The sequence below is a fragment of the Ciona intestinalis genome, chromosome 2, assembly GCF_000224145.3.
Source record: "Ciona intestinalis chromosome 2, KH, whole genome shotgun sequence".
Lineage (NCBI taxonomy): Eukaryota > Metazoa > Chordata > Ascidiacea > Phlebobranchia > Cionidae > Ciona > Ciona intestinalis.
This window is the reverse complement of record NC_020167.2, coordinates 975,963-992,655: the sequence shown is the minus strand read 5'-3', so window position 1 is coordinate 992,655 and position 16,693 is coordinate 975,963. Positions and strand designations below refer to the sequence as shown.

At 32.9% G+C, this 16,693-nt stretch overlaps 2 protein-coding genes across 3 annotated transcripts; one reads left to right on the top strand and one right to left on the bottom strand.

The window, feature by feature from the left end:
• Positions 1-1,074: 1,074 nt before the first annotated feature.
• Positions 1,075-9,083, top strand: LOC100178790 (calcyphosin-2). The gene is made up of 14 exons (XM_002126248.4): positions 1,075-1,520; positions 1,636-1,861; positions 2,199-2,357; positions 2,817-2,871; positions 3,023-3,111; positions 3,954-4,055; positions 4,704-4,891; positions 5,227-5,394; positions 5,453-5,611; positions 6,109-6,248; positions 6,422-6,576; positions 6,990-7,071; positions 7,354-7,488; positions 8,411-9,083. Exons 1-14 carry the CDS (start codon positions 1,495-1,497, stop codon positions 8,587-8,589), a joined length of 1,863 nt encoding a protein of 620 aa, XP_002126284.1. The 5' UTR covers positions 1,075-1,494; the 3' UTR covers positions 8,590-9,083.
• Positions 9,084-9,936: 853 nt separating this feature from the next.
• Positions 9,937-15,250, bottom strand: LOC100184343 (uromodulin-like). 2 transcript variants are annotated; one of them, XM_026840819.1, is made up of 11 exons: positions 15,232-15,250; positions 14,606-14,663; positions 13,800-13,869; positions 13,521-13,671; positions 13,307-13,446; positions 12,501-12,613; positions 12,275-12,413; positions 12,005-12,106; positions 11,841-11,907; positions 10,600-10,780; positions 9,937-10,405 (listed from the first exon to the last, which is right to left on the bottom strand). In XM_026840819.1, the coding sequence occupies exons 2-11, from the start codon at positions 14,652-14,654 to the stop codon at positions 10,221-10,223; spliced, it is 1,197 nt and encodes a 398-aa protein (XP_026696620.1). In that variant the 5' UTR covers positions 14,655-14,663; positions 15,232-15,250; the 3' UTR covers positions 9,937-10,220. The 2 variants fall into 2 exon arrangements, with proteins under 2 accessions (XP_026696620.1, XP_002126457.1); XM_002126421.4 differs by lacking the exon at positions 15,232-15,250 and having other exon boundaries at positions 14,606-14,878.
• Between the last annotated feature and the right edge of the window lie 1,443 nt (positions 15,251-16,693).

Here is a 16,693-nt window from a genome sequence, read left to right as displayed (position 1 = left end):
TAAGCAATTACAGACTGAATTATGAATGTGTCAATTGCTATTAAGATTGACTGGGGAATGTTTAAATATACAGCAGGGCTACTTTTGGCACAAATTTACGTTCTTTAGTACAATCTGCATCTTTTGGATGGAATAAAAAGCCTAAAAGGTGCACTGAATGAACCAAATCTGGTAATTGGTACTCTATTAATAACTTAAAACAAAGCAAGAATATGTTGCCAAACTAATGCTTTTTACCTTTTTCAAGTCTACAATTCACTGCAAATACCTACAGACACGGTAACCCTAATTAACTGTTTTGCCAATGTCATAATTTAAATGCCTCACGTTTTCGCTTTATAATCAACATCACGCACTTAACCATATATAGCGTTAATCGCGTACCGCTATGGTATGAAAGTATTATTTTGCGCCCATTCATGCGCTAATATTTGTCGAACTTTCTCTCATGTCTAAGGCTAATCACGAGTCGAATCGGGTGGTCGTATAAACACCGAGTAGTCTAACTGCCGTCTTTGTGTGTTTAAAATAGAGCAAAAGCCGTGACTTTGGCAATAGGTTTAAACGAACTTTTTAGGTTTTGTTTGTATTTTCCTTTTGTGGAACGGTGTAAAACAGCTTTTATTTACCTTACCAAGCATTTTTTTGAAAAAATATATTAATTTAGCCGCATTAAATAACTAAAATGTCACAAATCAACCGCTTTTAATTTTGACTTTTTTTGATACAGAAAACAAATAAAACATGATTTTTACATTTTTTAACCTTTAAATTTGTTTCTAGGGTCAAGTTTTTCTATAATTTACCGAAAAACAGTCTTTCTCCCTATACCTACTGTGTTATTTTGGACCCAAATTGCCGTTTAATTTGTCTTTTACGTAACAATGGGTTGGACTACTCGGTATTTCTATGGCTCTGCGTTGCATTATAGTCTTGGTCCATTTGGTTTTGATTCAAAGAGGCAATTTCTTGCCGCTTTGTTAGCTACGGAAGGTCAGTTAATAGTGTTTTATTATGTAGCAGCAAGGTATTTCATTTTAATGGTTGTGTATGTTGGTCCTGGACAGGACGCCTTCATAACGCTAGGTCTACAACTCAGTTTACTAGGTGAACAAACGACATCAAGATACAGAAAACAGCCGAGTTTTGAAGAGCTCGTCTGCTTCTCCACACAGCAACTTGAAGGCCAATATGGCGTGAAACATGTGCGCAAATACAAAGACAGGAAGAAATATTTTACACCAAAGCAGAGTCTTAGCAACAGAAAACGAAAGTTGAATGTACAATCATTATGGAATGCTATGACAATTATTATTCAAATGATACGTGCCCATTCAATACAGATACGCTCTCTCGTTTCTGCTTAAAATCGTTTAAAGCCGCTTACCTTCGATTTTAATTATGTGTGTTATGTGAACGGAATGATGTTAGCATAAATCGCTGTCCGAAATATAAATAAATAAAGATGTCAGCTTTGTGAGGCTTAAAGAAAGAATGAGTAAATCTCCACGCCCCAACAGGTATGTTTTAAAATTACCGATTTATAAGTAAACATTTTATACAAATTCTAAAATCTTATTGTTAATATTAGTTTATGTCACTGAACTTGGTAGCTAGTGTGTATTATTGTTCCAGTGTTCCTAAACTGGAATTGGATAAGCTTGTTGGTGAGCACCCAGAAGATGGCAAACATGCACAACCAATAAAGAAGTCTCATGCAGTGCAGTCCCCAACTGCAAGATCAGATATAAGTTGGGGAACTTCACTTTCTGCTCCTTATGCTTTGACAAGTGCTGATATCAGAATAGGGAGAACTGTACATCGACCGTGTACACATATCACTCATGGTGATAAATTACAGGTAATATGGCAATTCCAACAAATTCTAATACATGTATTGCTTCAGTCCGCATAGTATGCCAGGTGCCTGAGCGATTCTGTTTACAAACGTTTATTGGTGCACGCCATAATTTGTCCAACGCACGCCAATTATTTAAACAAAAAAAATTCCCATTAAATTCAGTAAGATTTCCCAATGTGGTTTGAAAATGTATGCTTTGCACATAGATTCTTAATGATAGCACGCGCACGCGAAAAATAACCGTCTTGCATGCTTGAGATCTTGTCAGGAACTGCCATACTCTGCAGACTGCTCATTGTCTAATATATTTTTAACCTTGCTTTTTGTATTGTTACAGACTCACCAAACTTCAAATGCAACCAATGTTAACAGAAGAAAGGATAATGGATATGATTTCATGCAAGATAAACCACAGAAAGCAACTTTAAAAAATGTCAAAAACACTGCTTCATATCAAACAACATATAACAATCCTGCAATTAATAAACATTTAAAGGTAATTTATTTTAGTTGCAAAAAGTTGATAAGGGTTACATTACATTTATAAGTGTTACAGCAGTTTTTTTTATATATATATCAATCATAATAAAAAGTTTAAAATTTTGGAGCTAGATTTTTTGCCCACTTGATTGGTTATTTATTCTACTTAAACCACCAACATCTTTTGTTTTCTGGGTGGTTGTGAATCCAGATATTTGTACTCACCACTTTTTTGGGCTTTTTATCAGATAAAACAGTTCAACATAATTCTACATAGTGTACATACCTTTATTTAAAAATTTTAAAATAAAATCCTTAAAAAAGCCCCCAGAAACTGGTAAATAACAGCCTCTGTAATGAAGTAATTACTAATTATTTCCTGTTATTTGCACCAGTAATAAGCATAGTACTTACTTACTATTGGTTAATTGCACTAGTTATAGTACAATGTTTAAACTTTTATTTACATATTCAGGCAGTTGTTTCTAAGTCACATGTGGATAAAGAAGAAGAAAATATGGGGGCACCTGGTAGTGTTAAATTAGATATATATATTTTTATGTTTACTACTAGATAGAAATTTTAAAAACTTTTTTAATAAACCACAACATTGCTTTTTAATTCATAATAATATAGACTGTTATTAGTTTTAAAAGTAAACTATAATACTGTGTTTACTAGGTGTTAAAGACAACAAATCTACAGAAAAGAATAAATCAAAATACTGGTATCTTGACGAAGATATGGTGGATAAACCACCCTCACCAAAGGTATAACCTTACAGGGGTTGAGGGGCATACCAACCAAAAACTTCACTTTGGTTTAGATATGTCTCAATTTGACCTTTGTATAGATAGAGATGCTCAAATGTGATCTATAAGTACCAAAATTAAACTTTACAAAATCAAAAAAGGGATAAAAAATTAGCGGGATTCCAAAAAAGTGTCACCAAATTTTGAATGTTTCTTGTTTGTTATTTTAATATTCAAATATTTTTGAGGATTTGTTACAATGGATGCTTCTGCTTTATAAATCTATAATAAAGAATATATATATCTATATAATATATATTATAGGGAGATAGGCCTTACTTTATTTATGCAATTAAACATAGGTACATTACTGTTCAGTTTTATTTCTTTGGCAAAATACCATTTACATAGTATAGCATAAAACATTGTTTAGTACTTTTCGTAGTTTTCTTTATTTAAAATGGTCTCTAATGCTTGTACCTTCTCAACCATAAAAAAGCATGTAAAGATAGAATGACATAGGACTTCGTATAAAAAAATCGGATTTGATTGATTAAAAGCTTTTTTTTGGGAAATATATATAAATATATAAAATATGGAGTGTGATCAGTTTATTACGTTTTAATTTTTCTCAGTTTATAAATTAGAAACAGTCAAAGATAAATGGCAGTTTTTATGGGAAGTCCTCTGTATTGTCGCATGGCCGTTTTTTCACTTTGGCGGTTTTGTCACGTTTTTTGAAAAAGGTGTTTTATTTTTAAAACTTTGGTGATCCATTTAGACATTTGAGCATTTCTATTAATGCAAAAATTATGATTTTTTGTTGATATGCCTCTGTAACACTTTTGTTGTTTTTACAGGAGGTAGATACTGGTTATACAGTGGATGATATGGCAAAATTTCAAACAGAATATACATCTAAACCTTATACTGGACTTCATGAGTTAAGAAAATATGCAGCAGTACGTATTGAACTAAATTAATGTGGGGCTGTGTACTTGTGTCTCCACGTGCTTTACGCTAATTGCTCCAACCAAGTGGTCAGTGCTAAACCTTGTAGCATGTGATTGTGAATGTTAAACAACGCACATAGATGTTAAACTATGAAGCATTGCACTGGTGTATTATTAGCTTATTTTTATTGGTGCTAAATATTAAAAAATGTTAATATCAGCAGATACTATCAGTGAACGGATATACTATGTTTGACCGTTACATTTTACCCACAATGTAAAGATTCCTATATAGGATATTTATTTGAGTTAAGGTAGAAGATGTATACAAAAGCAAGTTACATTTCAAGGCATTTATACCAATACACCATTCGAGTAAACATAAGTGTAACCATGGTTTTAGTAGGGTTGGGGAAGATGAGACATTATCAATCTATTTTCTCGTCCTTTTGGTAGTAAACAAAGAACATTCAAAGAATTTCAAATTTTCATTTAAAGAAACCATATCCTCCCAACTCCCATAGTCCATTATTAATTGATAAAAACACGATCAGGATATTGGATAATATGTGCTAAATGTGTCCCATCTTACCCCACAGACAGTACTTTATATATTTTTTAATATCAATGTATTTTGTTCTTCCTATTTATGTTTAGGAAGAACAATTGATCCAGAAACAGAAACAAGACATCATAGAACAAGTTCTCATCGATCAATTATCTAAACATGTGATCAGTGATGCAGAACAAGATAAAGATCCGTCTCGACAGAATCCATGTGACCCATCGTCCAACATCAATGCTGCTCCGCTTAGATTTCGAAGCAGACGACTCCATAACACGCAGTAAGCCAATGATGTTTTAGAAACTAAAGCTAAACCTGGGACATGGTTTTTTAGTTAAAGAGAAAATTTGAACCTAATAAGGGGGTTACAACATATAAAAAGCTGTACGTATAATGTTTCAGGTTGCCTATCTTGAAATGGTGGTTGTATTAGGATTTGAATGTTTAAGAGTTGGCATTCTAGAGTTTACATTTTTAATATATTTGCTTAAATTCAGGACATCCGTATTATAGCGACTGTTGATTTCAGGCCACATGTGGATAAAGCAAGTTACATGCATTCATTATTGAGTATAATGTTTTTTATAATAAAACTATGAAATTGTTCATGTACAGAGTAAGCACAGTTGGTGCATCAACTGAATCGAAATTAAAAAGTCGAACAACATTTGGAGGTCGAATAATAACTAGGGATGGTCGGGATGCCCTCCGTGAACTCTTTGGTTTTTATTTCCATATTGACCAAACATTGACTGTGTATGAATATCGACGTTTTGGAAAGAAGTAAGTTACAATGAGTTTTGTAAAAATTATATAAATTCAACTTGTTTTTATAAAACAGCACCAACAAAGCACTCCCTCTGATAGAACGAGGAAAATATTGTCATGTTGTTGGCCGAAGGAAGGGAAAACAATATTCTGCAGTTGATTTTGGTTTAGGAAGAAATATCAGTTTCTCAACAAAAAACCTCGCTCATTTACCAGACTCACTGAAACAAAAGTAAGATTTTAATTTAAAAGCCTCAAGTTCACCTAAAATGATGATCATAAGTAATAATAGGCACACCCTTCATATTCACAAACTTTTCAGGAAAATTTAACTTTTATTTTATTCAGATCCAAACTAATGTTCAGTTAAATTTTCCACACAATTACCTTTAAATGAATATTACACACTGGGAAATTAATTCATTTTTTTTTTTTAATTACGACTGACTGCCATAAATATTTGTGACAATATTGATAATAAAATAATTCAAATGTTTGAGTTGTTAGGCCTAAATCTCAGATCTTCTTGGGTGCCTTACCGTATCACCTAACCCGTACTTTTGGCGCATGGCACAACAGTTAGTGTGGCTGTCTCTAACCTAGAGGTTAACGGGTTTAAGGCTCATCGGTGATACCATTGTGGGCACAAAATAAGGCAATTAGTTGTAGTGATAGGTATAAACTGACAATTTACTTTTATATAAATGTGTATAAATAACTTGTTTTTAGCCCAACACTTGTTATAAGAATTTGTGAAGTCACTTCATCGCAAACAAATTCTAATTGGGATTTGGAGTCATCAGACCGTGGCGATGGTTCAGACACAGCACTGGAACGAAATGATAGGAAAATTACACTAAAAGTTCAATGTAAGTGATCCCAAAAGTAGTAGACGTATATTTAAATTTAACAATTTGTTCAAAAAGTATATTTTTTTTAAAAGTATTTTTAATTATACAACCAACCAGCAAATATGCATTAGAATGGTTTAACCGGTAATTGTTCCTCAATATTGACTTTAACATGAAGTATAAACATGCAGCATTAATACGTCAAAAGATTGGAGATCGTAGTGTTAGTATCGTGGTTGGGCTGGGCAAGTTATTCCGACAACTTGATCGATCTGGGGATGGTAGGTTGGATAAACAGGAACTACAACGTGCGATGGAGAAGTTTAACCTGACACTTCCACCTCAGGTGTGATACGACTTTTAAAAGTCCTTTATTTAGGTGTAGCGACCAGGCTTATCTTATTTAAACTAAATGTAAATATATTTTTAACTGTAACTTGTTTTTAACGACCACTGTTTTGTCGCTGTATTCTGTCTTTTAGTTTAAAAATATTTTTAAATCTTGGCTATTGTAATCGAAGTGACAAATAAAGTTATTATTAATAGTTAATACTATTGTTTATAATGCCTTGGAAAACATATCAGTGGCCATTTGGTATAAATGTAATATATAAAAATTACAATCATACGCCTTGCGTAAGAAACACATGAACACAGAATGGTAAGAATATTAGCCCTTGAAACCTGTATCTTATAGTTATGAGCACACCCTTATCCAACCTAATAGCCAGGCCTAAATTCAGTACTTTTTTGTTTTAGGATTTTCAAGCAGTATGGAGAGTGGTCGATGAGAATAATGATGGAGCGATTGATTATGGAGAATTTATGAGATCCTTTATTGGTAAATATAATTTACGTTCCATGTAACACATAGGTTTGTTGGCCATCTATGTGGCCCTACTGATACTTGTTTTGTTTAACAGTTGTTCTCGTTGTGCGAACATGTGCTTTTGTCAATTTTTAAAGCAGTTATTCTTTCGGATGTTAATTTTCTATGTTGCAGTTTCCATAATTAATTTTGCTATTTAATTATTGAGACTTACTTTGTAAAGTTATAAGCTATGAGCATTATTGTCCAGAGCTCAGCCTTCTCAGCTAATACATCAAAATCCTTTTTTTCTAGGTGAAATGAATGAAACACGAAACTCAATTGTTAGGAAGGTATTTAAAAAGATTGATCCTCATAAAACTGGGTACGTGAAGTTACTTGATATGCAGAAACTCTATTGTGTGAAGAATCATCCACTTGTCGTTGCTGGTAAGAAAGTGTTTTCATTTAATTTTGTTCCAATATGATATTTTTCTAACAGCTTTGCTGCCACAAACAAGTGGTCCCTTTAATTAGTGCATGTCCACTATGTAGTGAATATTGCGGACATAGCGGACTTGGCTGACATAGTGGACATAGCGGACATGCACTGATTAAAGGGACCGTAAACAGGTGCTACCAAATTTGTAACGGACTAAAATTAAGTCCAATGTGAAACATGCATTCTGTCACTTCTGCTATATATCCCTTATATGGCATCACCAGTCTGCATAAAAAAAAAACATAAAATAATTCAGAATAATAAAATAAAGAAGCCAACAATCATGTACCTTTACGTCAATAAAAGTAATAAATAAAGATGTAAACTGAGAGTCTAAGTTGGCAAGCAGGGGATATAAAGTTTGACTGTGAGGGATAAAATATAGATACAAAATGTGATTTTTGTCTAATTTGAATTTTCGATCACCTTTTAATGACCGTGTAAAGAATTTTTCTACTTTATGAGCACCAGATTAGGGTTAGATTCACAGAATTTTTAAAATTGGTTTTGCAGCCATAGACACATCGCACATTAACATAAATACCTTCCAAAAGACTATTGGGTTGGTCAATTACTAACACTAGAACTGGCGTAACTATATATGTTCCCTGGTTCTACTACATTATCAATTTGAAGACAATTTGATACTACACAAACTTCCTAAAGAAAGTTTTGGTCTAGCTACTATGCTTTGTTTGCAAAATCAATTAGGTTGGGCCTGGTTAATAGTTTAAAAATTGAAAATGAAACTCGCAGTCAAAGGGTTGGTTAAGAATGCGGGAATAGGGATTTATTTTTAAATTTATATTTTAGCAAACAATTTGTTCTTTTTTAAATAAACCAGCATTAAATAGTGTGTTTTTTTCACAGATAAATTTTCCGAGACAGAGATGAAAGAGAACTTCATGACATCATTTAATGAGTTAAGTTCTAAGAACAATGGACAAATATCTTACGTTGAGTTTGATGAGTATTATGAAGGTGTTAGTTTAACTGTTGCAAATGATGGTGATTTTATCAACATGATGCGAAATTGCTGGGGAGTATGATGTTTCAATGTATTTAAAAATTACTCATTTTTTTTCGTTATGTTTTTTTCCTTCACTTTTCAGATGTTTTATTGAAACTGTTCAAGCTTTTAATGGTTTCTCAAACATTCTAAGTCATTAGTTTATCTCTGAAAACCTTTGCACAATAATTTATAACTCTCAAGCACTAACTCCAACCCCACGAATAAAAGTTGACTTTATTTGATTGGCTCAATTAATAAACATTGTGTATGATCACAGCAATGAAACAACACATGTTATTTTGCCCATCCACATACATTTGTATTTGCCAACAGACATATTTGGCAATGTTTTTTAAAAGTTATTTCAATATTTTATTTCTTTTAAATTAAATTGATTCGGTGCTATTTAGTTTCATATAACACTGTTTTTGCAATTAGTTTTTTAGTCCCTGTAATTTATATATTAATAACATTGCAATTATTTTAGTGTAAAAATTAAACTTATATTTTTCGTAGCAAATAAATATTTAACAAAAATTCGTTTGCTGCTGTCACCACCAGTGTTGGCGTTTGTGTTTTTAGGCAAGAACCAAAAGGGGTATATCGACAAAAAAGGGGGTATATGGAATATGGATAGAGATTCCCAAATGTAAAGGTTTAAAATCAAAACGGCTTGTGAAAAAATGCGTGTCAAACCGCATATCCAATCGCTGAAAAAACGGCATTGCACTTCTTCCGCAAGAAAATATGTCACTCACTGACTCACTTTTGACCGTTTCTGGTTTCTAAAATACAAAAGCTATATACACTCTTCATCCATATTTATATTTTACAGTTAAAAACGAAAGCGCTTTTTAAATAAAAAACTGTAACAAATTCTTAATATTATTATCGCAATCGTTGCATTATTTTCGATTGCATATGATTCTTTTAATTTTTGCGTTTAATAAGATTCCAATTACCGCTTAAATTACCCAACGAAGCGTTGCGAAAGTGCAAAAGTACTAGACGTAAAAAAAAGCGTATATAGTGTTTGCTTTCGGCGGATGACGTGGGAGTTTTGATTCAGTAGTTTGCTTCACATTAATGTACGCCAAACATGTGGCCTCTAACTAGAGCTGGACTCTCTTGTTTGTGTACGTAGCCTGGCGCTCTTTATCTATATAGTAGGGTGGGGAAAGATGGGACACCTTTTTATTCTATTTTCTTGTCCTATTTGGTAGTAAACAAATAACGTTCAAATAATTATAAAATCGTATCTCCACGACCCCCATGGACCGTTGTTAATTGTTTAAAACAAGATCAAGATATTTGAATAATATGTGCTAAAGGTGTCCCATTCCCCCAGAGTACTCTATGTTAACACAAACCAATGGTAAAAACATTAGTTTCACATGTCTAACTTTATTTGTATTACTGCATTAACATTTTGGATTGTATAAAGTAGTTTTTACACTCGGTGTTCTTAAGAATACGAACATGAAATCACGGCAGTGATATCTACTTTAAGTAAAACAGATCTTTTATAATCAAATTTATATACTTAGTATATTCAACCTGTATTATGCTGTAATACTGAATACCATTAAAATTATTTACACAATAATTATTTTGACCCATCCAGTTCACTTTAAACAACAGTATCTAAACAGGAAGTTTAGCGGTGCTTCATATTAAACCCGGCAGATGCTTTTCACTGTAATTTGATCTGCTAGATGTCGGTGTGGATACTTTACTTAAGGCTTTGTTGTTCTTTGCAATTCGATGCTTTGTTACAAATGCAACAACCAATGCGATACCAATGATTGCCAACGCGACGGCCAAGGAGCCGAAGATGTAAGCAGTGATGTATTCTGTAAATTAAGTCTGTGTATATACAAAGACGTCGTGCAAAATATTATGTATTTAAAGCAGATATTTGTACGTACGTATTTAAAGTTTTAATGTCGTCGTGGACATTTAAAGCCGATATTTGTACGTACTGCATTAAAGTTAAATGTCGTCGTGGAAAAATCGCCATGTACTTAATGCAAACATTTGTACGTACTGTTATTTTGTGGGATTTCTTTCAAGGTAGTTTCGAGTTTAGCTTTTCCGGATGTGCTTAGTTGCCCCATAAGAATTGGCCCCAACGAAGTATATCCAGTATTACCAACCGAATCTCTTTCATTGGAGTCGACGTCACGTTTTCTTCGGTCGTTCCAACCCGCCACACCATTGCACAACGACTAAATGTTAAAATACCATTGTTAATATATACAGCCGTGTTATGCCTATGGTTTTAATATGTGCAGCTTTTTTGCAAGAAACTAGCCAATCCGGTTATATTTGGAAGGTTAACTACAAGTTGCAGAATACTATTAATATAAAAATATTTCATTGTTCGTCCCGTTTTACCCCGTATTGTAGTTTTGTAGGATTTTGTTGCCAAAGCTTTGCATTGTTTGTTTTAATACAATATTTCAATAGTTTATACCTTAGGGATAAGTCAAACATAATATTATACTGATATAATACTTAGATATAATATGATAAACACATTCGAAATTCAGTCATTTTCACTTATAATTTGTTAGAAGTAACTACTACAAAAAAGTGCAGCAATATCCAACTTGTGGCAAAAATGTAAACTTCTCTAATATTTATTGTCAATTTTCTGTAGGTAACATGTTAAAAACTAAAGTAGTAGGGCAAGAAATACAAGGTTTAAACATGGTTTCAAAGCATTAAATTTTATTTAATAGTATTTTTGTTTGTTTTTAATAACAAATTAATTTAATAATTAAAAATAACAACGATTTTAAACTGTCCCGCCTTACCCTGCGTGTGTTTTTGATTTGGAGGGATTTTTGTTAATTTTTTTTATGTATGGCTATGTTATAATTTGGCCAAACCATTAGTGACCACTGGGTTCCAAAAATTGCTGTTATGTGTGTCGTGCCCAAGGACACACGCCGATTCTTCAGTAACACCGGTATAACTGTCAAACTATAGGGTAAGACAAGACAGATGCGTTGAACTTGACTTTCAAATCGTATAATATGTTTTAATATATTTCTTTAAAATGTTGCCGGTATTAAAAGGTTATTATTACCATACTATAAAATATAAGAAACATCTCGACTTTGTAGTCTCGCTCATTTAAAAAATAGTACGTGAAAAGGTATACCAAAAGCTAAACGGGAACTATTCAGATATTTAATAACTATTAAGCAAACGATTATAAACGCTACACCCTTGACCATAACATAAATCACTCAATCCACTTTGCAATACTTAAATACTTACGCCACTACCAGAGCACACATCCGAAGTTCTATTGCACACTTTGACTTCACAATGCAGATAAATATACCTGTAAGGCATGCAAATAAATGAAAAAACAAATACTTTTTTGTAGTCGAGTCTCAACCATTATCAAGTTGCATGAGCTTTTTATTAGGTTAACTTACTCTACGCTGTTTCTCCAGCGGAACATTTCAAATGAAAAACGAGATTTTCTTGACATTCCGTTGCTAAGAATTTTCACGGTCTGGTCCGTGGGGCTGGCGCATCTGAACGATACAACATAAGTGTTAGAACTTCTTAACCCTGGTTAACAAGTTTATATCTAAATACCAAAATCTATAGAAATGTAATTATGTCTAAAAACTCAATTTGATTTGACCGTATTTAAAGGAGTTATGGCGGCGTGTGTGTATAATGAACCGTGCTGTTATTACTTTCCAGTAATCAAGTAATGATAATTTTCCATGATTTCAAATTCGCTGGCGGTTGTGGCATAGCAACTGCTTAACGATGTCACGATACTGTCATCTCCAAATACATCATCCATATCGACTGAAACATAGACTGGTACACCTGCCAAAAGTATTCTTTTAATGTAAATGCGTTATACGACCTTGTTGGGCCTGCCCAATTGTAGGTTTAAAAGAGTTACTAACTAACCAACTAAAACAGACGGCCTTTGTCCAAGTTTGCTTTTCGGGTGATAATCTTTTCTTTGATAAAGATTGATTTGCATACTTAGGTTGCCTTGTCCAGTAATGAAGTTTAAGGTCCTGAACAAGAGGTTTTAATTAGAGGGGGAGATTTATGTAGCCTAATTAACTCGCACGGTTTCTAAATGCGAAAGTGTAACAAATAAACTGTTACACTTTTAAAATACAGTAGGTTGGGGTGAGATATCCAGATTTTTATGTCTATCGTCCTATTTAATAGTGAACAACAACGAATATATATGTATAGTATTCTAAAAGCGTATACTAATGCTAAAGGGTTTTTAAAAAAGCGACCACAAAACATCATGGAATATGCTAACCAGCTAATGGAATACGCTAACCAGCTAAACCAGCATCTTACTACCCCACAAAATCTATAATGTTGGTCTAATTCTTACCCTTTTCACACTCAATACTAAATAATTTATACTCCGTCGTACAAACTGTTTCAATTGTAAACGTATTTCACATGTTATAATTAGCCACGTCGCGAGGCACAGCGCAGATAGCGCGCCTGTCTCTAATAACCCATAGGTTACGTCTTCAAGGCTCGTCGATTTTACCCAGATCGTAATTAACCAAAATAATTAACCATCCACAAGTTAAACATGTAGTAACAACGTCAATATTGATTTTGTTGGTAAGTGTAAGTGGACACAGAGCACCCATGCTGGTATATTTAATGACTGCTGCCGTTGCTATACGCGAGCGTGTAGTAAATAAATCACATCCATTCGTTTAAATACCACTTACCTTACATATGGAGTCAAAGCGACGTTTGAACTTACGACGTATCTATCCTCATATTGACATTGCAAGTTCATAACTAAAGTCTTTGATGACGAAGTGGTAAATACGACTGAATTTGAATATACATAATCGCCGGTGTCGTGCTGATCAAAAACGTTTCAACGTTACAGATATGTCATTTAGTAATTGCTTCATCAGTTCAATTTGTTGGATTTACCTGTACTGTTGAACCACATGTGTTGTATGGTGGATACAATGTTAAGGTGTATTCTTGTCCGAGTCGTTCAGAAGCACAATCTCTTTGTTGGTGATTATCAAAGTGCAATTGTGATGCTGAAGTTATGTCGATATTGTTACGAATCAAAAACCTAGAAAACATATTAACAAAATTAATGCTAAAATACTACAAAACGGAGAACCATGCGTTTTAAAACATTTTCTTATTTAAAGTTAAAAAATGTCAATTATTATTAATCATACAATCTGTAATACTTACTCGTCACTAAAAGAAATTCGAATACTTTCTGGATTGCATGATAAAGTAACTCCGCGATAGTCCGATTTTACTTAAAAGAAAAACATTGTCAAATTAGTTTTATTCATACCTATATATATATTATAGTATGTTATTCAAATTGTATTTGCAATACACTTGGGTGGGAAAGATGGCACCCATTATTAGCTCATGTCAGCGTTCCATATTTAAAAAACAGGTTATGGATAGTAGGATGAGAAAGATGGCACCCATAAGCACATGTTAGGCCTATTCCATATTTTATAAACGGTTTTTGGATAATGCCATGATTTTGTGCTTTATACCTTGATTGAGAAATGTATATGGATAGAGATGAACAGCTAATATGTTTTAAAAACATAACAAAAAAATAACAAAAAGCGACAGTTTCTATAAAATCACAGTAAAATAAACAGCTCGAGTAAAGATAATGCATAACATTTTCGATCAGAAAAAAAAGTTACTGAACTTTATTGTTTTTAATTTCTAACCTAAGTTCCATCGGATATGCAATATAACAAATAACTATAAAATATTGACTTTTTTATGTTTTGATTTTTTTAATTGATCCGAGCCGATTGTTCTGCATCCTGGGTGTATTCAATATTTTCTGCCCGTGTTACTACAGGTCTGATTTTTATGGTTTTATCTGACAAACTACAAAATTTTGTCGGTTTCAATGTGATTTAGGATCGTATACTGCTCTTGTAACACAATGGTGTAATATTTTTTCGTTACATAAACGAATGGAAAAGCACTAGACGTAGCAAACATATTGTGTAAATTACCTGAAATAACAGACAGGCAAAGCACCCAGGTATATAACCAAAATTTCATTTCCTAAACCTAAGAAGATCAAACTTCATTAATACAACATATAGTACAATGGGGAAATACGGGACACTTAAGGACGGTATTTCCAAAATACTACTACGAATTAATTACTATCATACCTTAATTAATTGACAACAATTCAAACAAAATATTATAAAACACACGAGGAGTTATAGTAAAGTGGGGGGAGACGGGACACCTTTAGCACAGAATATCCAAATATCCTGATCGTGTTTTAAACAATTAACAACGACCAATGGGAGTTGTGAGGATACAGTTATATAATTCTTTGAATGCTTTTTGTTTACTTCCAAATGGGACGATAAAATAGAATGAAAAAGTGTCCCATCTTTCCCCACCCCACTATATTTCGCGATTGGCATACAGGTGAAATTTTACAAATTCGAAAACACAGAGGATAAGACGGAAAAGTTTCAATTTCTTGTTAATTTTGATTAATAAGTGAATTTATTATTAGAAATACACGTAAACTTAACAAAATAATATTAAACGGTTTGAAAATCTAATTTTAACATTTTTTGTCCTGCCCTACTGCTATGGTTTTTAACATGTTACCCACAGTATATGATTGTATAATAAATTGATATTATCGTTCAAACATCAATCGATGAATCTTGTATCCTACAAATGCATAAGAACTTTGTTAATAACAGAAAAGTGGTACCAATTAATATTAAAGTATAATTTTTTGCTACAAATTGAGTAATATTAATGAAAACAAACTAAAATATCCTTAAAAGTTTAAAAACCGCTCCTTCTACCAATAAATGTCTTACTTAATGACAAAATAAATGTAGCCTACACGTAATGTTTTCAGAGTGTCAAAATAATTAACATTTAATACAGCAAAAATATTAACATTCGTAACTTTGTCATATAACTTTATAATCCCATAAACGTGTTTGATACACTTGACACTGGATAATTCTAAACTTAAATATATTTCAGGTTTAAATTAGAACCCTCTCTCAACAAATTGTTATATCTAGAGGTCCGATCACTTATTATCGCCACAGAGTTTGTGTCAACTAAAAGCACACAAACCAGTTTCCAACCGCCCAGGGCAATATGTTGAACGTAAATTCTCTCACATATATATACGGATAACGAACCGAATCAAATGTGTAAATCAAAACACTTGTATTACTGCTACCTTGGTCAAAATACTTCTATTACTGCAGCCAAACTGAGTAAACAAAGCAAACAAAAATAAAATTAACAACAATTTTTCAGTAAACTTAAACAATTGTCCGTACAGTGGCTGTGTGGTCGAAGATATAGCATCTGTTAAGTATTAATAAGTCCAATTTTAAAACTGTTTAGAATTTAAAAAAAACCTTTAAGGTCGGGAGAATTTATCAAATGTATATTTCTTTGTTATAACTATAGAAAAGTGTGTCAAATAGTGTAAAAGTGGAATAAGAAATTGTTTTATGTACGTAAATTTTGTTGTATGTACCAAACATGTCCCGCTACGACTCCAGACACACGACCCTAATTTATCGTGTCTTTTATTCCTGCTATAAGTTGTGACGTTTTCCCTTATTTTAAAATCTATTCTAAACTAACGAATATATAGCATTCGGACGCAGTTATTATTCGGTCGGGTTTGCGTTCCGATATAGAACGCCCAAGTAACAAGATAGCATGCGCCGACGAATATAGCCGTTGTTGCGCCGTGTCGTGTATTAACTATACTTCGGTGCTAGCTCGTGAGCTTTTAAGTTATTCAGACAGCAGAGAACGACAGGTCCACCCTTGTTATTCGCATTGAGTGTTACAAACCCACACGTCTTTAGAACGTTTGGATACGTTACGAACTTTGGATTTATTGACAACATTTGTTGTAAAGACGAAATACTACTGTTCTTCTAACTTTTTTTTCAAGCGTTAAAGAACAGAACCAGCAATGTAAAATGTAGGCCTAGGGCTTGACAATGTAGGGCTAGGCTTAAAAACAAAACGAAAACAAAAACATTGCAGTACTAGTTAACAAAATTGCGGAAGTCCCTAATTCTTAA